Source organism: Oncorhynchus mykiss, chromosome 3 (assembly GCF_057628025.1).
Source record: "Oncorhynchus mykiss isolate SJ-2025 chromosome 3, ASM5762802v1, whole genome shotgun sequence".
Lineage (NCBI taxonomy): Eukaryota > Metazoa > Chordata > Actinopteri > Salmoniformes > Salmonidae > Oncorhynchus > Oncorhynchus mykiss.
In genome coordinates, this window is record NC_143024.1 from 24124178 (window position 1) to 24152038 (window position 27861).

Sequence of the window (27861 nt, forward strand, 5' to 3'; positions counted from 1 at the left end):
TCATCCCCGGGCTACTGGGCACAGCAGGGGAACTAGATTACATTGAGGGTAACGTCCAGTCAGTTTTGTCACTGACTACCACAGTATTGCCAAGAGGTCAGGGAACTTGATCAGTAAAGAACTCCAGTGACCCAGTTAACCAGGGAGATATCATATACAAACCACAGGGGTTGACTACAGGGTAGTGTGTAGGCTTTTTTTCCAGCCCAACTCTAACACACATGATTCAATTAAATCAACTAATGATGGTCGTCAACTGAAACATTCTGCTTTGGGGCAACAGGACATTTTGGAATCAGCAGCAGTCATGAAGGACAAAGGAAGGCATTTTACACAAGTCTGAACTCTGCCAATACTTACTACTGTACACACTATCATTTAAACCAGCCTACTCTTTGAGTAAGGTAAGGAAATAAAACAAAAATGTTTTAGCAACCTGGAATCTCTACTCAAGGTTTCTTAGCACAAGATGGCTGAGACGTGACTAAAGAATGTATGAATAAATCCCAATTTTGTGACTCAAATGTTGAAATCCAAGACTTTACAGTATGTCAACACAATACTTCCTGTTCTAATGAAGATATAAAGGTGTCCACATATTTTGGGTGGCCACAGAGAGTGGTAGAAGACTCGGGGGGTAATACTATGGAATTCTATTTGAAGACTTTCTACACTGTGTTGGTACTGACACTGACAGGTAAGGGGTCTCAGACACACACACACACACACACACATACACACACACACACACACACACACACACACACACACACACACACACACACACACACACACACACACACACACACACACAATATTTAATTCACACATATATACAAATGACTGAATCATTCAGTCAATTAAATCCATAACGGATGAGCCGGCAAATGTCGATTTGACACAAAAATAAGAATAAAGTCATTCACACACATGCACACACACAAAGTCACAATTTCAGTGTGATCATTGTACAACATATAGGGCCAATTGTTAGCCACTCACATGAGTCAAACAACATTATTCAGATACAGCTCATCAGGTTGTATGATGCCCTTAAAGTGGCAGTCAGCAGCTGCTACACCATTTTTGGACTTGAATGTAAATGAATGAATGATATGTACCCATTGATTCTTGAAGAATATAACTTTAAAATGCTTCATGAGCTTAGTTCAGCTGTCGTTCCCCATCAGAACCGCACAAATAAGCTTGTTTTAATCCAATGTTTTAAAAAAAAAATGCAAATGCAAACAAACTGTATAGCCTCACAACATGGTCACAACTATAATTTCGATATCTTGGATGATCAGTCCTTACATTCATAGCTCTGTCTATGAATTAGAGTGGTTTGATATCTCCAGCCCCATCCCTCTGTTTTTTACTGATCCAGGGGTGGGGCTTCAGCTTTGTTATTGTTTTTCCTGCTGATTGCCGCTTTAATGAAGTCTCTATCTTTTCTCGTCCTTTCTGCCTCTGTCTCTCTCTCCCCCTCTCTCTCTCTCATGTATATCTCCAGGAGGCCTTGATCCTACCAGTGTCTCAGCAGCATCTCCTAATCCTAGTGAGTATCCAACTACCTGAAATAATCAAAGACTACCTCTAATCTCTTATCATTACTACCAAAGGAATTATGTTAACTCGCAATTATATAGAGACACATTTTACTATATGTTTAGTATCATAGTGTTTGGCATTGTGTTTGTTATTTTGTTATAATATTGCGACATGGGCTTGGGTCGGGTGAGAGATGGATACAAGACGACCTTCACCTGTACCTCCAACTGCATCCCAGGATGCACCTACACCTGGCTGCTGAAGGGGCGCACTTTCAATGGGAGTGAGTTTACCTGGACCCCAGAAGGTCTGGACCGCATTGTGGAGCTGCAGTGTACTGCGGTCAACACAGAGAGTGGGAGCTCAAAGAGCATAACCACAATCTTGGCCGTGCACGTGCGCCATAGTGCGCAAATTGATTTTGTCCTCCCACACTGAACACGATCACGACACGCAGGTTGAAGTATCAAAACAAACTCTGAACCAATTATATTAATTTGGTGACAGATTGAAAAGCATTAAACATTTATGGCAATTTAGCTAGCTAGCTTGGAGTTGCTAGCTAATTTGCCCTATTTAGCTAGCTTGCTTTTTCCAGCTAATTTGTCCTGGGATATAAATGTTGAGTTGTTATTTTGCCTGAAATGCACAAGGTCCTCTACAATTAATACACACATAAAATTATCAACTGAATCATTTCTAGTCATCTCTCCACCTTCCAGGCTTTTTCCTCTTTGGTCTTTATATAGCGATTGGCATCTAACTTTATTTACCACAATGACCGACCGAACTCAGTTCATATTGTCACAGGCCGGCTCATAGCCTGTGGCAAAAATGAGGGGACACGAACAGGTATAGGCCAGTCAAAAAGGTTCTTTATTATAAACCAAAACTATTAACTTTAAAGAAAAAGGAATGAGGTGTGAAAGTATCATAATGTAGTGTGCAGGGATGCGTGAATCTGTGTGTGTGAATTTGACTGAGTGAAAACTAAGTAAAACTACAAAGGAACAAACAAAACAGGATCATACCCGGAGGAGCAGAGAGAGAGACAAGAGTGGTTAGTGAAGCAGTTTAAATACCCTGAGCCCAGGTGGCTCCAATCACTAATGACCCTCCTCTGCCTTCAGGAGGAACCGCCCCTGCAATGCAGAGGAGGGGCCGTGACAATATGGAAAACCAGCTTTCTGCCCGGATTGAATATGCCTCAGATTCCTAACCCTAACCGTCCCACCAATCACACCTCTGGATCTCCCTTCTGTGTGTTCCAGGCTCAGTGTCCGTGAGGCCCAGCCCACAGCTCTCTCTCCCCATTCTCAACCAGTCCTTCAGCCTGGACTGTAGCGGCTCCTTCCCAGGCCTGCCAGTGCTTTGGTACAAAGACGGCCAGGTTGTAGCTCCAGACGCCAGGATAAACCTGTTGGAACACAACACCTCCCTCCACTTCAACTCCCTGCTGCCCTCTGATGGTGGCTTCTATCAGTGCGAGGTGACCATGGCAAACATGGCTGAAAGCAAGGTCATAAGCTTGGGCTACCTGCTAAACTGTGAGTATAAGATGTAACGCCTACGCTTCATTTGAGAGAATCAGTGAATATGGGTGATCCTGTCCAATTTTCCTTCAACAAAATATACATTTTCTTCCTTTGCTGATTGACAGTTGATCATTGGAGTGTTAGTATCAGTGGCCCTGACACAGTGTTGCCTGGGAGGGAATACACCTTTACCTGCCAGGTGAACTGCACTGTCGACCTGGACTGCTCCATCCGCTGGCCATTGAGGGGGGGTATCCTTACTAGCGCCTACTTCTCCGTGAGGAAGAATATCCTGAAATGGATCCCGTCGGTACCTGGTACAGTCCAGAACTTCACCTGTGTGGTGGAGAACACAGCAGCTGGACGCTCTGCAGAGGCCTCCAAGACAGTGAAGGTCACAGGTAGTCACTCCCGTTTTAATGTTTGATCAAATTAAGCTTCACTGCAGAATCAATTCTTGCAATGGCAGTTTTGTGATTGTTTGAGGGTTCTTTAGATCGTAAAGAAATGACTCTCTAGACAAACCCAGGATGGAGACTGATTACTCTTTGGCAGATTTAATGGTGAACTGACCACATTCATTCAGCCATGCATAAAGGTAGATAGTCATTGATTATCACAGTTCCAACGAACTGATTCACCATACTGTAAAACTACACTACACTTCACCTTATATAATAATATCCCTCATAAAATATTCCTACACTATTATCACCAAGTTATCATGGTACAAAATGTATTAACTCATGCTTAAACCCAGTTGTAGGTACTGTTAAATCTAAATATTTAAATCGAAATGCTTTGTTTTTTAACCTAGCTAGAAGACCTGCGTACTACATGGTAAAATACTCATCTCCAAAATCCCAGACTGAAGTCATGTTATTGTTCCCTCATGCAGGACCCACAGTATCAGGATCTGAAACAGTGAGGCTGACTGGAGTTTTAGGACTGGTCCTCTGTATGGGACTGCTGTTCCTCCTTGATCCCTAGGAGGGGCGCTATAAGGCTACAGACGATGGGAAGGACAGAGGAGAACATTGAATGAGTTCAGGTTCACCTTCAGAACGAATAATAAAACAGGAACCAACGTTTTGAAACTCTTAATCCTGTCCAATAAGAATGCTTGTTTCTCAGAGTAAGAATATAAGGGAATAAGAATGTTTCCTCTGTTGTGGGATAATGATAGTTGAGTCATTGGAAGTTTCCAGTGAATTATGTTTATCATCCACATGCAGTGGGTAACGATGAGAAAATAACAAAACGTACATATTGATGTTATCTATGTAATATTTTATTTTTTGCAACACCTACTGTATTATTATTATCTTTGTTGTTGTTGAGATGACCTTGTAAAATAAACTCCCAAATGAGTGTGGTAATAGATAGCTGTCTCTGTATGGAGTTGTCAACTTTGGTCTTTGATTGGCGTAGCCAGCATACCTCCAGATCCACTGCCAGACATACCAGCAGAGTACACTGTACTGTCCCTCCCCTCACTAGGGAGCAGAGACAACCCTGCTGTCTTCAAGGAAAAGTCCTATGAAAAGCTGCTGTTATAATCACACTATCTTCACACCATAACATCACTTGTTTATGTGAGAGTGGTATTATGAGACTAGCCTGACCTACATTCACAGAAGTCGTTTCATAACATGATAGTATAGTATACTGTAGGCTGTCAGTGTGTATGTAGGCTTATATAGCTAATATAGCCTACTTATTGCAAAGGCTAACCTGATGTACAAGTTGTACAACTCTTTACGCCAGTCCTAGCACCATGTCCAACACAATCGCACACATTCAAATGTATTTGTTGGCAAATCCATTTCTGTGTGATAAGGTCATTTCAATCTCAGGCCATGTTTGCCTACCCTGTTTGGTCAGGGCATGATATGGTGAAATTGAACAATGGACACCATTTGTCATGGACCCAGAATACCACAAAGTAGATATTGAAGCTAACCTCAAACCTGGAAATGGCACATGAGGAGGCGTTCATTTATCGTTACATCTGGCACAATGCCATTGGTTTATTTATCATTTACAGCATAACTATACTGGATGCATCATACTCAAGCATCTGTTTTGATACACTCCTTTATTTATGACCACATCATTTGCATTCTATTGGAAGTGAAAGCGTTATTCAAACAGTATCTGGTAGTTAGTGCGCCTATCCCTAACCATGACCCTAACCCTAACACTAGCTTCATGTCCACACATACACACAGAACTCAATGTGTATTTGGTAGGCCAAGCTTTGAAAAACTACAAACCTCAATGTGCCACTTCCTGGTTGGATTTTTCTCAGGTTTTCGCCTGCCATATGAGTTCTGTTATAATCACAGACATCATTCAAACAATTTTAGAAACTTCAGAGTGTTTCTATCAAATACTAATAATACTATGCATATATTAGCATCTGGGACAGAGTAGGAGGCAGTTCACTCTGGGCACGCTATTCATCCAAAAGTGAAAATGCTGCCCCTTATCCCAAAAAAGATAACATAGACTGACTAGGTGAATACAGGTGAAAGCTATGGTTCCTTATTGATGTAACTTGCTATATCCACTTCAATCAGTGTAGATGAAGAGGGGGGGGGGGGCAGGTTAAAGGAGGATGTTTAAGCCTTGAGACAATTAAGACATGGATTGTGTATGTGTGCCATTCAGAGGGTGAATGAGCAAGAGAAAATATTTAAATGCCGGGGTACAGGGACACCTACTAACGGGATATGGTAGTAGGTGCCAGACGCATCGGTATGAGTGTGTCAAGAACTGCAACGCTGCTGAGTTTTTCGTGCTCAACAGTTTCCTGTGTGTATCAAGAATACTACACACCTAAAGGACATCATGCCAACTTGACACAACTGTGGGAAGCATTGGAGTCAACATGGGCCTGTGGAATGCTTTCGACACCTTGTAGAGTCCATGCCCTGACGATTTGAGACTGTTCTGAGGGCAAAATGGGGCGCTACTCAATATTAGGAAGGATTGATTATGATTTCCATGGGACAATTTCACTGTAACCTACCTCTTCTACATGTGTAGAGTAGACAGGGTAGACAGGGAAGATGTAAGAAGGCAGGGGATGCTTATGGGGGGAACACAGGAGAAGGAAGTGTGCAACATTAAAAAGGGCACTTACACCACCAAAAGGAATGTACACTAATATCAGACATGGGAACTGTTCTGATGTTGTGTAAATATATAACATGAAATACAATACTTGTTACATGAGCAGGCAGCACATTCAGGCTCGGAATAGAGATTAGTACAATATCCCACTGTTCAACTCAGCTCTCATGTTTTGATGGTGTTATGATAGGGTGCTTGTTCACTCTCTCAGGGCTCTATGTTGACCTCTTACCCTCAACCTGAGAGCGTTGTAATACAGCATGTGGGTACTTATGATGGTTTCATAGAATAGCTGAGTGTCTTTCGCATGACCAGTTTGTTCCTCTATTCATGCTCCTTGGTTGGACAGTTAGATAACGACAGGCATCATACCTTTTCCTCCGCTGTTCATAAATCAAACCTGATCTGGCATAGACCCACATAGGTGTGCTCAGGTGTTCCCTGATTGGAACCTGCCCCCACAATTCTACAGGTGTAGACCTGGGAGAAGTGAAAGGCATGTGTTTTGCCTTGTTACACAAACACTGCCAGGAATAACAGAGGGAGATTTCTCAATATTTGTGAAAGTTGTGAAATGGGGATGTAAATTATGTACTGTATGATGTTACAATATCACAGACACAATATATATATATATATATATATATATATATATATATTATCTAGGCATGTCAGTTAAGAACAAATTCTTCAATGACGGCCTAGGAACAGTGGGTTAACTGCCTTGTTCAGGGGCAGAGCGACATATTTGTACCTTGTCAGCTCGGGAATTCGATCTTGTAACCTTTCAGTTACCAGTCCAACGCTCTTACCTCTAGGCTACCTGCCACCCCAATATGATACTTGATGTACAGTATGTACCGTTCTATTCTGTACTTGCTGACTGCATTACAAACATTTAACACATGTTGTTGTCATGGTGTTTTGTAAGAGACTGTAGCCCTGTTCCAAACCAGTAAAACTGTAGTCAGAAAATATAGACTTAAACGACACACAATTAAATACTATAGAAGTAATACTATTAATATATATTTTTATGTCTAATTGATCTGTGAAAATATTTGTAATGATTCTTTACTACAATGCCATTGCCACAATAAGGCTACATACTGTATCAAAGTGTGAAGGAGACAGACAGGAGGGATGAAGGGGGATAAGCAACTCGGAGATCACACACATTCTCTGTCACCATTTGTCAATCAGATTTCCCTAATTGGTCATTCACACCATGAAACCAAGGAAAATGTTTGCAGGGGGGGGAAAAAAACGAAATATTAGATCTCTGTTCTAGTTTGTCAGGAACAAGTACTAAATGATGGACACTGGCATATAAAGATACATTAGCTTGTTTCGTGAGGTATTTGGGTAGGGGGCTGGACCCCAAAATACTAATATAAAAGAGTAGGAGCACTCATAGACCACCTAAACACAATGTGGGAGACAAGAGGAAGAGTCCCACATGTTCTTCTACTGGCTTTGATACAAGGTAAAATGTCTTATTTTTCAATACTACAAGTAACTCAGGGAGTTAAGTTTCAGTTTCATTTACTGTAAAGAAGATGGAGAAATTAAAATGTAAAATAGAGACATTTACAGTAAAATGGGAATTTAGAAATCGCAACTTGTTCTAAAGTGGATACAGTTTTATACTAGATAGTTTGTTATATTTGTATTATATCATTACCAAATAAATTACAAAGTTGTATTTACCAGGTAGACTCTAACAAATGGCCCCAAAATATTGCATGTTAAAGACTAGTGACCATAAGTTCATATTTGATTGTGATAATATGACTTCAAAATTACTAGAAACTGTGAATTCAGATCATGTCTGTCTTAATCAGCAACTGTTTAGCTGGAAGAGGAACAAAAGTGGGTACACCCTGTTGTGTTCCAGGACCAGGATTGTTGACCACTGGATGCTAAAGACCCATCTTTCCACTCTTCTCCAGGTGTGCTGAGCTTCAGCTTCCGGTCACTCAGCTGCAAAGCGGCAGATGGACTGTGGGGGACCCTCAGATCCTGACCTGGTCGGGGCCCAGCAGGCCATGTTCCCAAGCCACAATGGCAGGGCATCGGTGGACATCAGCATGGGGACTCTGACCCTGACCTCCATCACGGTGGTCTACTCAGGGGTCTATGTGGTCCAGAGCACCAGCCCTCAGCTCACAGCCACCTCAACCCTCACTGTGATAGGTGAATCAGAGACATCAGCCCAGCTCACTATTAAAATAGTTAGATTAGTCAACTACTGAAGGCCCTGTGGGTCTATACTGCAACTACTGTTAAGATAGCCTAGCTTCCACCATGACTTGAAGTGTAATACAACAATTCTGCCAGTCTAGAAATACTGGTTCAGTTTGAGTGTGCACCTGTGTGTGTTCGGAAAGTATACAGACTGCTTGACTTTTTCCACATTTTGTTACGTTACAGTCTTATACTAAATTGTATTACATAGTTTTTGTTCATCAATCTACACACAATACACCATAATGACAAAGCAAAAACTTTTGCAATTCAGGCCAAAGAATTCAACCTTGGTTGTCCTTCTGGAAGGTTCTCCCATCTCCACAGAGGAACTCTGAAGCTCTGTCAGAGTGACCATTTGGTTCTTGGTTACCTCCATGACCAAGGCACTTCTCCCCCGATTGCTCAGTTTGGCTTGACAGCCAGCTCTAGGATGAGTCTTGGTGTTTCCAAACTTCTTCCATTTAAGAATGCTGGAGGCTCTGTGTTCTTGGGGATCTTCAATGCTGCAAACATTTTTTGGTACCCTTCACCAGATCTGTCTCGGAGCTCTACGGACAATTCCTTCTACCTGACTTGGTTTTTACTCTGACATGCACTGTCAACTGTTGGACCTTATAGAGAGATGTGCGTGCAATCAATTGAATTTACCACCGGTGGACTCCAATCAAGTTGTAGAAACAGCTCAACGATGAGCAATGGAAACAGGATGCACCTGAGCTCAATTTTCTCTCCTCATGGCGCCAACAGAGATGGTCGCCCCACTTTGAGTTCCTAGGCAAACTATGCAGTATTTCATTTTTGTATGTATTATTTCTTACACTGTTACCCCGGGAAATCTTAAGTCTTATTACATACAGCCGGGAGGAACTATTGGATATAAGAGCAAAGTCAACTTACCAACATTATGACCAGGAATATGACTTTCCTGAAGCGGATCCTCTGTTTGGACCACCACCCAGGACAATTAATCTAATTCCAGTAGTCGACCAAAAACAACGAAGTTGCAGAAGGGGCTGACGAGGCGGCCACCTGACCAGGCTCCGTAGACGGGCACATCGCCCACCGCTCTCGACTATACTACAAGCCAATGTCCAGTCTCTTGACAACAAGGTAGACGGAATTCGAGCAAGGGTTGTCTTCCAGAGAGACATCAGAGATTGCAACATTCTCTGTTTCATGGAAACATGGCTCTCTCGGGATATGTTGTCGGAATTGGTTCAGCCACCAGGCTTCTGCATGCATCGCGCTGACAGAGATAAACATCTCTCTGGGAAGAGGTAGGGTAGGGGTGTATGCTTTAGGATTAAGGAATCATGGTGTTATCAAAACAACATACAGGAACTCAAGTCCTTCTGCTCACCCTGTCAGGATGTGTATGAAGACGAAGTCAGGTGCAGGAGAGCAGAGTATGATTAAATAAAGCGCACTTTATTATAGTTCCAAACTGGGAGCACAACAAAACAAACATGCTCAAAAAAAGGAACAATATAGTAAAGCGCTTAACGAACATCACTTGACATGAAAACAGTTACACACAAAACATGTTGGGAAACAGAGGGTTGAATACAAGTAGATCGATTGGGGAAATGAAAACCAGGTGTGTATGAAAACAAGACAAGACAAATGGATATATGAAAAATGGAGCAGCGATGGCTAGAAAGCCGGTGACGTCAATCGCCGAACGCCGCCCGAACAAGGAGAGGAAGCGACTTCGGCGGAAGTTGTGACACACCCAATCTAGAATTCCTTACTATCAAATGCCGGCCATTTTACCTACCAAGAGAATTCTCGTCAGTTATAGTCACAGCTGTGTACATTCCCCCTCAAGCAGACGCCAACACGGCCATCAAGGAACTTCACTGGATTATATGAGAACTGAAAACCATACATCCTGAGGCTGCATTTATTGTAGCTGGGGATTTTAACCTCTCTGGGATATGTAGCGTCCCACCTGGCCAAAAGACAGGGAAAATGCAGAGCGCCAAATTCCAATACATTACTATAAAAATCTAACTTTCATTAAATCACACATGCAAAAGGCTTTTCGGAGAAAGCAAATGATGCTATTATCTGAGGATAGCACCTCCGTAAACGAAGAGAGAAACCATATTTCAACCCTGCAGACGGGACACAAAACACAGAAATAAAAATATAATTCATGCCTTACTGTCACGATCGCCGTATAGAGTAGAACGAAGCGCAGCATGGTGTGAATGCATACTTTAATGATTGACCAAAAACACGAAGTACACTAAACAAACGAAACAAACTAACAAGACGAACGTGACTGCTATCGAAACACTGTGCTAACATGCAACATAACATAGACAATAACCCACGAACCACAATACAAAACAGGCTACCTAAATATGGTTCCCAATCAGAGACAACGACAAACACTTGCCACTGATTGAGAACCATATCAGAACAAAACACATAGAAACAGACTAACTAGACATGCAACATAGAATGCCCACTCATATGACAACAAGGTAGACGCACCAAACAAAACATAGAAACAAACAACGCAAATAATGGTCAGAGTGTGGCAGTACCCCCCCTAAGGTGCGGACTCCGGCCGCAAATCCTAAACCTAAAGGGGAGGGTCTGGGTGGGCATCTGGCCGAGGTGGCGGCTCTGGCGCGGGACGTGGACCCCACTCCACCATAGTCATTTCCCTCTTCAAGGGCCTCTTTAGAGAGGCGACCCTCGCCTCCGACCTTGGGTCTAAGACCCTAATAAAGGCCCCACTGGACTGAGGAGCGCCTCTGGACTGAGGGGCAGCTCCGGACTGAGGGGCAGCTCCGAACTGAGGGGCAGCTCCGGACTGAGGGGCAGCTCCGGACTGAGGGGCAGCTCCGGACTAAGGGGCAGCTCCGGACTGAGGGGCACCTCCGGACTGAGTGGCAGCTCCGGACTGGCTGACGGCTCTGGCAGCTCCTGGCTGGCTGACGGCGCTGGCAGCTCCTGGCAGGCTGAAGGCTCTGGCAGGTCCTGGCTGGCTGTAGGCTCTGGCAGGTCCTGGCTGGCTGACGGCTCTGGCAGGTCCTGGCTGGCTGACGGCTCTGGCAGCTCCTGGCTGGCTGACGGCTCTGGCGGTTCCTGGCTGACTCACGGCTCAGGACAGACGGGAGACTCTGGCGGCTCAAGACAGACGGGAGACTCTGGCGGCTCAGGACAGATGGGAGACTCTGGCGGCTCAGGACAGACGGGAGACTCTGGCGGCTCAGGACAGACGGGAGACTCTGGCAGCGCTGGGCAGGAGGAAGGCTCTGGCAGCGCTGGACAGGCGGGAGCACCTGTAGGGATGAGACGGAGAGACAGCCTGGTGCGGGGGGCTGCCACCGGAGGGCCGGTGCGTGGAGGTGGCACCGGATAGACCGGACCGTGACGCCGCACTGGTGATCTTGAGCACCGAGCCTGCCCAACCTTACCTGGTTGAATGCTCCCGTAGCCAGGCCAGTGCGGCGAGGTGGAATAGCCCACATTTGGGCTGTGCTGGCGAACCGGAGACACCATGCGTAAGGCAGGTGCCATGTACGCCGGCCCGAGGAGACGCACTGGAGACCAGATGCGTAGAGCCGGCTTCATGGCACCTGGCTCGATGCCCACCCTAGCCGGCCGATACGAGGAGCTGGAATGTACCGAACCGGGCTATGCACACGCACCGGGGACACAGTGCGCTCCACCGCATAACACGGTACCTGCCCGGTTCCTCTCTCTCTCCGGTAAGCACAGGAAGTTGGTGCAGGTCTCCTACCTGGCTTCGCCACACTCCCTGTGTACCCCCCAATACATTTTTGGGGCTGCCTCTCGGGCTTCCAGCCACGCTGCCGTGCTGCCTCCTCATACTGGCGCCTCTCTGCTTTCGCTGCCTCCAGCTCTGCTTTGGGACGGCAATATTCCCCTGGCTGAGTCCAGGGTCCTTTGCGTCCAGAATCTCCTCCCAAGTACATCTCTCCAAGTATCATTGATTCTCCTGCAGCTGTTGCTGCTGCTGACCGTTACCACGCTGCTTGGTCCTTTTTTGGTGGGTGGTTCTGTAACGGTTGTGGTCTGGAGATGGAGGAGAGGACCGAAGATCAGCGTGGTTAGTGTTCATCTTAATTTAATAATAATCAAAAAACTGATTACAAACACAAATTACAAAACAACAAAAGTGACAACCGAAACAGTTCTATCTGGTGCAGACACACAAAGACTGAATACAACCACCCACAAACCCCAACAGAAAACAGGCTACCTAAATATTGTTCCCAATCAGAGACAATGACTAACACCTGCCTCTGATTGAGAACCATATCAGGCCAAACAAGAAACAGAAAACATAAGAACTATGGTCAGAACGTGACAAAATGTTCAAAATGCAATTACAACCTTAAAATAGACAGCCCTAAACCTCATGTGTGTGGAATCATACATTGCCCAATCTGTAAAGGAAAAAGCAGAAAAGCAGAGATGCTGAAGTGGTTCAAGAAGTGCCACACGAGTGTTATATTCAGCCCTTGGCTGAAGATGAACATTCAGAGAAATATGTGTTTTATGATTTTGAGACTAATCATCAATCAGAGGTTCATTTGACTATTTTTGTATCTACCATGACTTTCAAGGGTAAAAAGGGATCGGCAGAGGGTATAGAGTTTCACTCTACAGGCCGGGTAAATCAAACAGATAACCCCATAGCTGTTGTCGTGTCTTTGGCTATGCCGGATTAATTGATATGACATGCTATTGTAACGCTCGTCCTCTTCTTCTGACGAGGAGTAAGAGATATCGGACCAATTTGCAGCGTGGTAAGTGTCCATTTTAATATGTACAACTGAACACTACAAAATACAAAATAACAAAGTGAAACAAACGAAACAAACGAAACAGTCCCATGTGGCACAAACACTGACACGGAAAATAATCACCCACAACTCAAAAGTGAAACCAGGCTACCTAAGTATGGTTCTCAATCAGGGACAACGATAGACAGCTGCCTCTGATTGAGAACCATACCAGGTCAAACACAGAAACTCAAAACATAGAAAAAGGAACATAGATAACCCACCCAACTCACGCCCTGACCATACTAAACAAAGACATAACAAAAGAACTAAGGTCAGAACGTGACAGCTATTCTATAAAATCCTTTCTCTGTAATTAATATTACCTGATTGAGCTAATCATGTAAATGTAATTAACTAGAGAGTCGGGGCACCACAAAATAATATTTATAGATCTTACGGATAAGCTCTTAAAGACCTAGTAATATTTTACATAAATAGCAGTCAATATTAATCGTCACCTAATTTCAGTCTCATCTGAAAATTGTAAATTCTTGATCACAAACCCTTGCTAACAAGTTGATTCAGCAATACAAAATTGGGTTTAATTATTTATTTACTAAATACCTAACTAATCACACAGAATTACAAATACACAGAATGAACCATACATTGATTACAAATTACGTCATAAAGGAAAACTTCCCTGGCGGACAGAGCAGATATGACAGCTGGTTACACAACGGAAAGTTGGTTGGGTTTGAGTGAAAGAGTGGGAAGACTGAGGAACAAAGGGAGAAGCTGTGCTATCGTAAATACAATATCCTATGCATTCTAAATTACTGCCCATTTGGAAAAGAAAAATGCAATAAATATTTACTCTGAGCTGCGCTTCAATAGGTTGGTGGTAGATGGATGGCCGTGTTGCCCAACAGTGTCCTTTGTCCTTTGAAGAGTGTCTCTGGTGGTGAACGGGAAACGTTGTAGTGTCATAATTTGGTGGTAGACGGGATACTCTGTCTGTCCTCTCCTAGCCCACGTTTACAGCGGCCGCTGATAACTCAGCGGCTAGGAGGTATCACTTCTGTAGCAAATAAGAGTTCAAAGTTCATACCATTCGCAACCAAAGCTCACGCTGAGGTTGGCTTCGTTCTGTAGATATTATCTGAATTCTTCTGACATCGGACCGTCATCCTAATGTACGCGGAACAGGAGGTTACATTTTCGTCAAGGGCTTACATAGTGGAGGGAGAAGGGTGTGTTTCATAGTTTATAGCCCATGTCTCTTCACAGGGGTGGGCCACTGATTGAGCAGAGCCCTAACCTTATGAAAACCCAAATCTCTAATTTGGAAGCTAAAATTACATTTAATCTTTTCACCAATAATTGTATATTTAAACATTTGAATTGCACAACAATTTCATGTGAATCTGATAACTATAATGTGTAGACTTTCCCAGATACAGTTTAGGTCGTCCTGTCATCAGTCATAATGTCTCAAATGACAACCGAACTGACATCATATTCATTAAGTACCAACGCATATTTTCAACTTGTCCTATTCCCAAAATATTTGGTGTTCCCAGACTCTCTGTTTAACAAAGGCTATTCAAGAGTCCCTCTGTGGAGTCAAGAGAGAGGGAAGGGAGAAAGGTATTTATGGGGGGGTCATAAACCTTACCCACAGGCCAACGTCATGACACTGTCCATTAGACATCAACACTTGATCTTTCAGCGAAGTTGCGGAGGAGGGTATTTGGGTTCTATACATATTTAGAAACCACTTTTTTGGCGCATCATATATTGATGCTTATTACTCGGCCCTTCTCTATGTTTCCACCGAGGTCCTGCTTCCGTTGTTACGGTCATCACGTGTGTGTCACTGATCACAAAATCCATGTTTAATTTCTTGTTTAGTGTTCTGGGGTTTATCGAGGTTGCTTGTAGTGTTCAGCTCTTATTTTTAATGCGGCTGCCCACAATAACCCCGGACATTCCTGTTTCACAGACAACAGCCAACAGACAACAGGTCACCACAACAAGGGGTTCCATGCTCTTTGAAATGTTCAAACACACCCTACTATCTGGATAAATAAACACTCAATCTAAAGCGTGAGAACTTCCTGACAGGATATACATATATGGGCACTCCCTAGAGAGCATGAGAACTTCCTGACAGGATGTCCTGCAGTATGCCCATATATGGGCATACACACCTGACCCCTAAAGTAGGGTCATAAATCACACGTTTTTCGTGTGCCGTCTACTGTATTCTCTCTTACATACACTCAATTAGTATTTGGTAGCATTGCCTTTAAATTGTTTAACTTGGGTCAAACATTTCGGGTAGCCTTCCAAAAGCTTCCCATAATAGTTTGGTTAATTTTGGCCCATTCCTCCTGACAGGGCTGGTGTAACTGAGTCAGGTTTGTAGGCCTCCTTGCTCGCACACACTTTTTCAGTTCTGCCCACACATTTTCTATAGGATTGAGGTCAGGGCTTTGTGATGGTCACTCCAATTCATTGACTTTGTTGTCCTTAATAAGCCATTTTTCCACAACTTTTGAGGTATGCTTGGGGTCATGCATACTATTGTTTGTTCATATGAATGTGATACCTTCAGGCGTTTGGAAATTGCTCCCAAGGATGAAGGAGGTCTTGGTTGATTTCTTTTGATTTTCCTATGACGTCAAGCAAAGAGGCACTGAGTTTGAAGGTAGGCCTTGAAATACATCCACAGATACACCTCCAATTAACTCAAATTATGTCAATTAGCCTATCAGAAACTTCTAAAGCCATGACTTCATATTCTGGAATTTTCCAAGCTGTTTAAAGGCACAGTCAACATAGTGTATGTAAACTCCACTGACCCACTGGAATTGTGATACAGTGAAATAATCTGTCTGTAAACAATTGTTGGAAAAATTACTTGTGTCATGCACAAAGTAGATGTCTTAACTGACTTGCCAAAACTATCATTTGTTAACAAGAAATTTGTGGTTGAAAAATGAGTTTTAACTTTATATGGCTGCAGGGGCAGTATTGAGTAGCTTGGATGAAAAGGTGCCATTGTAAACGGCCAGCACCTCAGTCTCAGTTCCTAATATATGCATATTATTAATAGTATTGGATAGAAAGCACTCTAAAGTTTCCAAAACTGTCAAAATATTGTCTGTGAGTATAACAGAACTGATATTGCAGGCGAAACCCTGAGGAAAATCAAAACAGGAAGTGGCTTCTATTTTGAAAACTACATGTTCCATAGCCTCCCTTTGCTGGATTTAAAGGGATATGAACTAGATTCCTTTTCCTATCGCTTCCTCAAGGTGTCAACAGTCTTCAGACATAGTTTCAGGCTTTTATTTTGAAAAATGAGCCAGAACGATAACATCGCGTCAAGTGGTCACATGAGATTTGCTTGCGCAACAGAATTTGGACAGCCATTGTATTCCCCTCTCCTACTGTGAAAGACATTTGCGGTTGATATATTGTCGATTATATATTTTAAAAACAACCTGAGGATTGATTATAAAAAACGTTTGACATGTTTCTGTGGACATTATGGAAACAATTTGGAATTTTCATCTGCATTGTCGTGACCTCTCTTTCCAGTGGACTTCTGAACATAACGCGACAAACAAACTGAGGTATTTTGGATATAAAAATCATCTTTATGGAACAAACGGAACATTTGTTGTGTAACTGGGAGTCTCGTGAGTGAAAACATGCAAAGATCATCAAAGGTAAACGATTAATTTGATTGCTTTTCTGATTTTCGTGACCGAGCTACCTGATGCTAAGTGTTCTTAATGTTTTATCGTGTAATCGATAAACTTACACAAACGCTTGGATTGCTTTCGCTGTAAAGCAAAATTTCAAAATCTGACACGACAGGTGGATTAACAAAAGGCTAAGCTCTGTTTTCCTATATTGCACTTGTGATTTCATGAATATAAATATTTATAGTAATATTTATTGTATGTAGCGCTATGCTATTCAGCAGTTGTTGATGACACTTATCCCGATAGGGGTATTGCAGCCATAACAAGTTAATGACTCCAACCTAAGTGTATGTAAACTTCCGACTTCAACTGTATGTGGCAGGGTCTACAGGAAATCAAGACTACAAAAATAAATCCAACCACGTAACGGACAACGACGTCACGCTTCCAGACAAACTAAACACCTTCTTTGCCCGCTTTCAGGTTAATGCAGTGCCACCGCCGCGGCCCCCTAACAAGGACTGCACCCCCCCTCCTTCTCTGTGGCTGACATGAGTTGGCCCAGGTGGCATCCCGTCTACGGCATCCCAGCAATGGCAGACCAGCTGGCTGGTGTGTTTACGGACATATTCAATCGCTCCCTATCCCAGTCTGCTGTCCCCACATGCATCAAGATGGATACCAATGTTCCTGTTCGCAAGAATGCAAAGATAACTAAACTAAATGACTACCGCACCATAGCACTCACTTCTGTCATCATGAAGTGCTTTGAGAGACTAGTCAAGGATCATATCACCTCCACCTTACCAGCCACCCTAGACCCACTTCAGTTTGTATACTCCCAAACAGGTCCACAGATGACGCAATCGCCATCACACTGCACACTGCACACTGCCCTATCCCATCTGGACAAAAGGAATACCTGTGTAAGAATGCCGTTCATTGACTACAGCTCAGCATTCTACACCATAGTACCATCCAAGCTCATCATCAACCTGGAGGCCCTGGGTCTCAACCCCACCCTGTGCAATTGGGTCCTGGACTTGACAGGCCATCCCCAGCTGGCGAAGGTAGGAAACAACCCTCAACACTGGGGCCCCACAATGATGCGTGCTCAGCCACCTCCTGTACTCCCTGTTCATCCACAACTGCGTGGCCATGCATGCCAACTCAATCATCATGTTTGCAGACAACACAACAGTAATGGGCTTGATTACCAACAACGACGAGACAGCCTACAGGAAGGAGGTGAAGGCACTTGGAGTGTGGTGTCAGGAAAAAAAAAAAAAACTTCAAGAAACAGCAGAGGGAGCACCCCCCTATCCACATTGAAGGGACAGCAGTGGAGAAGGTAGAAAGTTTTAAGTTCCTCAGCGTACACATCACAGACAAACTGAAATGGTCCACCACAGGAGGCTGAAGAAATTTGGCTTGTCACCCAAAACCCTGACAAAGTTTTACAGATGCACAATCGAGAGCGTCCTGTCGGGCTATATCACAGCCTGGTATGGCAACTGCACCTCACTCAACCGTGGTGGGGTCTGCACAGTGCATCACCGAGGGGCAAACTACCTGCCCTCCATGACACCTACAACACTGATGTCACAGGAAGGCCAAAAAAGATCATCAAGGACATCAACCACCCGATCAACTGCCTGCTCACACCGCTACCATCCAGAAGGTGAGGTCAGTACAGGTGCATCAAAGCTGTGACCGAGAGACTGAAAAACAGCTTCTATCTCAAGGCCATCAGACTGCTAAACAGCGATTACTAACTCAGAGAGGCTGCTACCTACATTGAGACCCAATCACTGGCCACTTTAATAAATGGATCACTAGTCACTTTATACAATGCCACTCTATATAGTGTCACTTTAATTATGTTTACAGAAGCATTTCACTACACTCGCATTAACATCTGCTAACCATGTCTATGTGACAAATACAATTTGATTTGATTTGAGTCTCATAGGAAAGGGTCTGAATACTTACGTAAATAAGGTATTTCTGTTTTTATTTTTTATAAATGCGCAAAAAAATCTAAAAACCTGTTGGCGCTTTGTCATTATGAGATATTGTGTGTAGATTGATGAATTTTTTATTTAATTCATACATTTTAGAAAATGGCTGTAAAGTAACTAAATGTGGAAAAAGTCAAGGGGTCTGAATGCACTAATAAATATTTGTAACCGCCCGACTATATGTGATGAAGTGAAAATCTGAGGCCCACACCCAACCCTAACCCGCAAATATAGAAAATGCACTGTAGGCTACAGTCAAAGATGGAAGAATGATTTTTTGACAGAGGGTGTAGGACATTTTTGTTGCCTGATTTATATGCAGTATGTTTCTGCTTGTAATTTCTGACATTTTGGTAGGCTATTTGTTAGTCAGTCAACTTGTCTATAATTAGATACATGCAGCTTCTCTTTTGTCTTTAGACAGTATGTTAAAAACCCTTGCTCAACAAAATAATAAAATAGATCGATAGATTGAACGCTTCAATCTAACCTGAACAAAAATATAAACGCTACATGCAACAATTTCAACAATTTTACTGAGTTACAGTTCATGAAAGGAAATCAGTCAATTGAGGCCCTAATGAATTGGCAGGGGCACAGCCATTACTAGGCCTGGGAGGGGCACAGGCCTACCTACTTGGGGGCCAGGCCCAGCCAGTCAGAATGAGGTTTTCCCAACAAAAGGGCTTTATTACAGACAGAAATACTCCTCAGTTTCATCAGCTGTCTGGGTGGCTGGTCTCAGACTTTTTCCACCACTACTTAAAGGACTATAACACATTTAGATAGGATTCTGCAAGTCATCATGGCTACAGACAAGTATGGCCTAAAGATGGGCTGACACCAACAAACTCCACTAAAAGAATGGGCGTAATGGAAACAGGTTGTCTTTGTCCCTTTTCCCGCATGGTGTTCCCTCTGGTTTCTGTTATGTGTTTTCCCTCTCTTTCTTTCCCTGTAACAATCACTCTCTCTCTCTCTCTCTCAGAACCTGTTTCTGCTGTGAGACTGGTGGCCAACAACTTTTGGAATTCAAAGCTCTGTCAGTCTGTTTTGATCTTTCTCTGGCTCCTCCCTCTCTTACCGCTGGCTGAATGGCCGAAGTCACAGCCAGTAATGGAATTCAGCTTAGTGATGGGAACAGCTTAGTGATGGGAACAGTACAGCTAAACGATGGGCCGTTTAGCTGTAATGCTTTCAACACCGCCAGTACTGGAACCACTGAGCCTCTACATCTCAGTATCAGCTGTGAGTATGAGAGTATGCACACTAACTCTACTTGATGAATTCACATATATTGGCTGCAGTCCACATGTCAAGCTTTGACTCTTTACAGTGATTTGGGAGTGACACTATGATAAGGGAATTTATATGTTTAATGTAATAATAAGAGAATCTGAATGACATTAAGAGTAAATTACTAAAGTATTTCACCCTAATAGTTACAGAAGCTTAGACAATGTGTTTAGACATAATTCTAGAATATTGTGAGACAATTGGAACATTGTGTTTGTGTGTGATAAAGAGGAACTGACAACAGACATGTTTTGGTACTGTGAGACCAAGGACAGGAGATAAAGTCCCTCCACCCAGGGAGGAACAGATGTGCTTGTAGACTTGTAGGCGCTTGTAGGGGTTATATAAAAGGCTATGCGCATTATATGATTTTTAGAGCTCTCATGAATAAACTACAACGAACCGTTTGCAGAATCTGAGTCTTTGCCTAATTCTTATTAACCCTAGCTTTACAACCTAGGGGGAATTGGTCAAAGCTATAGTGATTGTTATCATCATTGGGATTGAAAATTCTCGTGACACACTACAATCAAATGGCCAATGATGTATGATTTATCATGATCAATTGATTTTGTTCTATAACACATCGGCTCCCTGAATATCCCTTTAAGTGTCTGGTTCCTCTCTACCACCAGGCCTCATTGGGTATCTACTACATTTCCATAGACACTGTTTGCCGAGTCATGACTGTAATGCATATCTCCCGACACACCACTACCTCTTTCCTAATCAGGTCTACTCTGACCATGTCCTGCTCTGCCCAGTCCAACCCTCAGGCTGAGTTTCAATGGGCTTTCAATGGGAACCAGCTGAATGGGACAAATCCAGATCTGAAGCTATACAGTGCTGTGGAGAGCCAGAGTGGCCTAAGCTCCTGCCTGGCTTTCAACAACAGAACCATGAGCTACATCAACGTCACCAGACAGATCACCATCAGCTGTGGGTCAGTGTCAGTACAGCTGGGGGTTAGTGTCTGGCTCCTTCTCCTCCTCTCCTCATTGGCCAGGGTCCTCATCTGAACGTCAATGGACAAGCAAGTCTCACAGACCAAAAAATGTATTTAGTTAAGTGAACCCATAAAATATAATTATTCAAACATGCATTTCACTTACGTAGTTCCATGGGCCAGGGCAATGTGAATAAAATGATGTAATTGACTGAAAGAGTTTTATAATATGGTGAAATAATGTCATAGATGTTGATATAACCGAACATGGTCACTCGTGTTCAATGTCAGACCACAGTGTGCTTCTTGTGATGATGTATAATGGCTATGATATCAGAAGGGTGTGTGTCCCCACTGGCTTCAACTGAGTATACAAAACATTAAGAACTGCTCTTTCCATGACATAGACTGACCAGGTGAATCCAGGTGAAAGCTATTATCCCTTATTGATGTTACTTGTTAAATCCACTTCAATCAGTATAGAATGAAGGGGAAGAGACAGGTTATAGAATGATTTTTAAGCCTTGAGACATGTATTGTGCATGTGTGCCATTCAGAGGGTCAATGGGTAAGAGACCATATTTAAGTGCCTTTGAATGGGGTATGGTAGTAGCTGCCAGGGCAACAGTTTGAGGGTGCAATTCAATATTAGGAAGGTGTTCCTGATGTTTTGTACACTCACTGTATTTAGAACGAGAGAATACATTGCACCATATTAATCTAGTCAAATATCTATCCATTCAAATATTTACAGAGAAGAATGAAAAATGTGTAGAAATATATTTAACCACTATGATGTTATTTAAAACACGGCATCACTCATCATCACGATGGTATTTACAGGAGTAAAACTTAGGGAAACACAAGAGGCACCTGTGTAATGATCATGCTGTTAAATCATTGTCTTAATATGCCGCACCTGTCAGGTGGATGGATTATCTTGAAAAAGGCTAAAATGCTCAGGTTAATGTAAACTTCCTACTTCAACTGTATCTTGTCAAATATTAACAGAGAAGAATACCATGGTATTTACAGGAGTGAAACTGACACATGACTCTTTCACAATGTCTTACAAATATTTTCCACAGATTTCTGGACCTGTCATCCTGAGAAGGAACATTTCTGCTGTAATTGCATCCTGATACAGAATATATCTCTCATTCCACTATCATGCTGTCGATGGAATTATTTATCTGAACATTTTAGCAAAACATCCTTCATTGTCTTTTTTCATTATTGAAGATTTATTCTTCCAGATTAGTATCACAATGAAGAATCATATATCATGTACAGTATTTCAACACCTCTCAGTACTGTAATTTGCTCGAGACCTGGTGGAATAACCAAAGTATATCAAGCATTCTTGCTGGAATATGACTCTGATTTGAATATAAAGTTCTTAATTGTTTTGATAAAGTTGTTTTAAACAAACTATTATTTTCAATAAATCTGACTGTTCAATAATGGTACACAGTGCATTCATGCAACATGTTCTACAGTATATGGAAAGGAAAGGTATGTGTTTATTTAACAGAACAATACTAACACATCACTCCTATTCCTTATTGCTATGAGCTGACTGAAAACAGTCATAAAGCATACCTCATTTGAGACAGTATAGATTATGATAAAATAAGTTCCAAGCATCACACACTTCAAACCCTTAATCATAGATATAAAGCAGTGTTCTATATGCCCTTGACCCTGTTCAGTGTTTACATCTGTCAACGTGTTGGTGACATTCATAAGGAATTACTCTTCACAACAACCCTGCATGTGAGCTGAATCTGCTGGGGGTGGAACCACTATACCATTATTCAGACGAATGCCATTTACCTGTCAGGAACACAAAGATGGTCACCAAGTTATGGATGTTTTTAGCTTTACAGACAAACAAAAACTCATGACATAGTATTATTGGAAGCAACTATTAAATACCTTAAAATTATAACTTTAGCTCTAATGATTATCCACAGAATTACAATAATTATATGTGGTAATTATCTTGTTTTTGGCCCTCATGCCCAGTAGTAACACCCAGACACCCGATACTACTACTACTACTAAATATAGTCTGTGTTTGGTTAGATAGTGAGATATACAGTGAGCTCCAAAAGTATTTGGACAGTGACACATTTGTTGTTGTTTTGGCTCTGTACTCCAACACTTTTCCATATAGGGTACATCGTTTAGAAATTACAGCACTTTTTGTAAATAGTCCCCTCCATTTTAGGGGACCAAAAGTATTGGGACAAATTCACCTATGAGTATTAAAAGCAGTCAAAAGTTGAGTATTTGGTCCCATATTCCTAGCATGCAATGATTACATCAATTGTGTGACTCTACAAACTTGTTGGATGCATTTGCTGTTTGTTTTGGTTGTGTTTTAGATTATTTTGTGCCCAATAGAAAATACAATGACTATGAGGGTATCATTTAAAATCCAAAGTGCTGTAGTACAGAGCCAAAACAACAAAATATTTGTCATTGTCCCAATACTTTTGGAGCTCACTGTATCCTGCATAAAAAGCATAATCAAAGTTTACACTGTGAGTCCTTCATTTGCTGTGGTGCAATAGTCAGTGCGTCACAGCTTGACACACTTTGTGCATAAAGGTGACCTTGTGTGTTTTGAGGTGTGTTACTCTCTTTCGAGTGGGATGTGGGTTCTAGTCCCAGATACAATTTAACACATCTATCGTGTCTGACACCTGTGATGTACTACAGTGGCCTGCGAAAGTATTCACCCCCTTGGCATTTTTCCAATTTTGTTGCCTTACAACCTGGAATTTAAATTAAAATATTTTTTGGGGTGTTTGTATCATTTGATTTACACAACATGCCTACCACTTTGAAGATTTTTTCTTGTGAAACAAACAAGAAATAAAACTTCAGCGTGCATAACTATTCATCCCCCAAAGTCAATACTGTGTGGAGACACCTTTTGCAGCTATTACAGCTGCAAGTCTCTTGGGGTATGTATCTATAAGCTTGGCACATCTAGCCACTGGGATTTTTGCCCATCCTTCAAGGCAAAACTGCTCCAGCTCCTTCAAGTTGGATGGGTTCCGCTGGTGTACAGCAATCGTTAAGTCATACGACAGATTCTCAATTGGATTGAGGTCTGGGCTTTGACTAGGCCATTCCAAGACATTTAAATGTTTCCCCTTAAACTACTCAGGTGTTGCTTCAGCAGTATGCTTAGGGTCATTGTCCTGCTGGAAGGTGAACCTCCGTCCCAGTCTCAAATCTCTGGAAGACTGAAATAGGTTTTCCTCAAGAATTTCCCTGTATTTAGCGCCATCCATCGTTCCTTCAATTCTGACCAGTTTCCCAATCCCTGCAGATGAAAAACATCCCCACAGCATGATCCTGCCACCGCCATGTTTCACTGTGGGGATGTTTTTGGAGTTCTCGGGGTGATGAGAGGTGTTGAGTTTGTGCCAGACATAGCGTTCTCCTTGATGGCCAAAAGCTCATTTTTAGTCTCGTCTGACCCGAGAACCTTCTTCCATGTGTTTGGTGAGTCTCCCTCATGCCTTTTGACAAACAACAAAGTGGTGTTTGCTTATTTTTTCTTTTAAGCAATGGCTTTTTTCTCACCACTCTTCCATTAAGCCCAGCTCTGTAGAGTGTATGGCTTAAAGTAGACAGATACTCCAATCTCCTCTGTGGAGCTATGCAGCTTCTTTGGGGATATCTTCGGTCTCTTTGTTGCCTCTCTGATTAATGCCCTCATTGCCTGGTCTGTAAGTCTTGGTGGGCGGCCAACTTTTGGCAGGTTTGTTGTGGTGCCATATTCTTTCCATTTTTAATAATGATTTAATGGTGCTCCGTGGGATGTTCAAAGTTTCTGATAATTTTTTATAGCCCTGATCTGTACTTCTCCAAAACCTTTTCCCTGACCTGTTTGGAGAGCTCTTTGGTCTTCATGGTGCCGCTTGCTTAGTGGTGCGCCTTGCTTAGTGGTGCTGCAGACTCTGGGGCCTTTCAGATTAGGTGTATATACAGTTGAAGTAGGGAGTTTACATACACCTTAGCCAACTACATTTAAACTCAGTTTTTCACTATTCCTGACATTTAATCCTAGTAACAATTCCCTGTCTTAGGCCAGTTAGGATCACAACTTTATTTTAAGAATGTGAAATGTCAGAATAATAGTAGAGAGAAGGATTTATTTCAGCTTTTATTAATTTCATTACATTCCCAGTGGGTCAGAATTTTACATACACTCAATTAGTATTTGGTAGCATTGCCTTTAACTTGTTTAACTTGGGTCAAACGATTTGGGTAGCCTTCCACAAGCATCCCACAATATGTTTGGTTAATTTTGGCCCATTCCTCCTGACAGTGCTGGTGTAACTGAGTCAGGTTTGTAGGCCTCCTTGCTTGCACATCATTTTCCTACCTCATGATGTCATTTATTTTGTGAAGTGCACCAGTCCCTACTGCAGCAAAGCACCCCCACAACATGATGCTGCCACCCCCGCTGCCACCCCCGTGCTTCACGGTTGGGATGGTATTCTTCTGGCCACTCTTCCACTTTTTCCTCCAATCATGAAGATGGTCATTATGGCCAAACAGTTCTATTTTAGTTTCGTCAGACCAGAGGACATTTCTCCAAAAAGTATGATATTTGTCCCCATGTGCAGTTGCCTCGCATCCATCATGGTCGCGGTCATAACGCTCATGGTGTTTATACTTGCGTACTATTGTTTGTACAGATGAATGTGGTACCTTCAAGTGTTTGGAAATTGCTCCCAAGGATGAACCAGACTTGAGCTGATTTCTCTTGATTTTCCCATGATGTCAAGCAATGAGGCACAGAGTTTGAAGGTAGGCCTTTAGAGGCACAGTCGACTTAGTGTATGTAAACTTCTGACCCACTGGAATTGTGATACAGTGAATTATAAGTGAAATAATCTGACTATTTTGTGTATGTCCATTACATGAAATCAAAATCCATCTAAATTGTCACGCCCTGACCATAGTTTGCTTTGTATGTTAATATGTTTTGTTTGGTCAGGGTGTGATCTGAGTGGGCATTCTATGTTGTATGTCTAGTTTGTCTGTTTCTGTGTTTGTCCTGATATGGATCTCAACCAGTGGCAGGTGTTAGTCATTATCTCTGATTTGGAACCATATTTAGGTAGCCTGTTTTGTCATTGTGGGTTATGGGTGATTGTCTATGTTAGTTGCTTGTGTCAGCACATTTCGTATATAGCTTCACGGTCGTTGTTCGTTTATTGTTTTGTATAGTTTGTTCAAGTGTTCTCTGTTTATTAAATTCACGATGAACACATACCACGCTGCATTTTGGTCCGATCCCTGTTACTCCTCTTCAGACGAAGAGGAAATCTGTCGTGACAGAATCACCCACCACAAAAGGACCAAGCGGTGTGGTAACGGGCAGCAGCGATGTCAGGACTCCTGGACATGGGAGGACGTTTTGGATGGCAAGGGTTGCTACACATGGGAGGATATCCTGGCTGGAAGGGATCGCCTCCCATGGGAACAGGTGGAGGCAGCTAGGAGAGCAGAGGCAGCCGGAGAGAGCAGCCAGCGATACGAGGGAACACGGCTGGCAAGGAAGCGCGAGAGGCAGCCCCAAAAATGTATTGGGGGGAGGCACACAGGGAGTGAGGCGAAGCCAGGTAGGAGACCTGCGCCAACTGCCTGTGCTTACCGGAGAGCGAGAGGGACCGGGCAGGCACAGTGTTATGCTGTGGAGCACACGGTGTCCCCGGTGCGGGTGCATAGCCCGGTGCGGTACATTCCAGCTCCTCGTATCAGCCGGGCTAGAGTGGGCATCGAGCCACGTGCCATGAAGCCGGCTCTACGCATCTGGTCTCCAGTGCGTCTCCTTGGGCCGGTGTACATGGCACCAGCCTTACGCATGGTGTCCCCAGTTCGCCAGCACAGCCCAGTGTGGGCTATTCCACCTCGCCGCACTGGCCTGGCTACCGGGAGCATGCAACCAGGTAAGGTTGGGCAGGCTCGGTGCTCAAGAGCTCCAGTGCGCCTGCACGGTCCGGTCTATCCAGTGCCACCTCCACACACCAGCCCTCCGGTGGCAGCCGCCCGCACCAGGCTGTCTCTCCGTCTTCTGCCTACAGGTGCTTCCTCCTCTCCAGTGCTGCCAGAGTCTCCCTCCTGTCCGGAGCTGCCAGAGTCTCCCTCCTGTCCGGAGCTGCCAGAGTCTCCCTCCTGTCCGGAGCTGCCAGAGTCTCCCTCAAGTCCGGAGCTGCCAGAGTCTCCCTCAAGTCCGGAGCTGCCAGAGTCTCCCGTCTGTCCGGAGCTGCCAGAGTCTCCCGTCTGTCCGGAGCTGCCAGAGTCTCCCGTCTGTCCGGAGCAGCCCGAGCCGCCAGCCAGCCAAGAGCCGCCAGAGCCGTCAGCCAGCCAGGAGCCGCCAGCCAGCAAGGAGCCGCCAGAGCCGTCAGCCAGTCCTGAGCCACCCTTCAGTCCGGAGCCGCCCCTCAGTCAGGAGCCGCCCCTCAGTCAGGAGCCGCCCCTCAGTCCGGAGCCGCCCCTCAGTCCGGAGCCGCCCCTCAGTCCAGTGGCTGGAAGGGATCGCACACGGTGTCCCCGGTGCGCGTACTGTCACTCCCTGATCATAGTTTGCTTGGTATGTTT

General features: G+C 43.5%; 1 protein-coding gene and 1 long non-coding RNA gene across 2 annotated transcripts; both read left to right on the forward strand.

Moving 5' to 3' along the window:
• Window positions 1–601: 601 nt before the first annotated feature.
• On the forward strand, window positions 602–4469 carry LOC110509875 (hemicentin-1). Its single transcript, XM_021591058.3, has 5 exons — window positions 602–697; window positions 1514–1558; window positions 2823–3098; window positions 3212–3487; window positions 3985–4469. The coding sequence occupies exons 1-5, from the start codon at window positions 646–648 to the stop codon at window positions 4074–4076; spliced, it is 741 nt and encodes a 246-aa protein (XP_021446733.3). The 5' UTR covers window positions 602–645; the 3' UTR covers window positions 4077–4469.
• A 15496-nt stretch (window positions 4470–19965) lies between these two features.
• Window positions 19966–22694, forward strand: LOC149984464 (uncharacterized). The gene is made up of 2 exons (XR_016494901.1): window positions 19966–20234; window positions 21016–22694. It is a non-coding gene; the product is annotated as an uncharacterized LOC149984464 (long non-coding RNA).
• Window positions 22695–27861: the final 5167 nt, after the last annotated feature.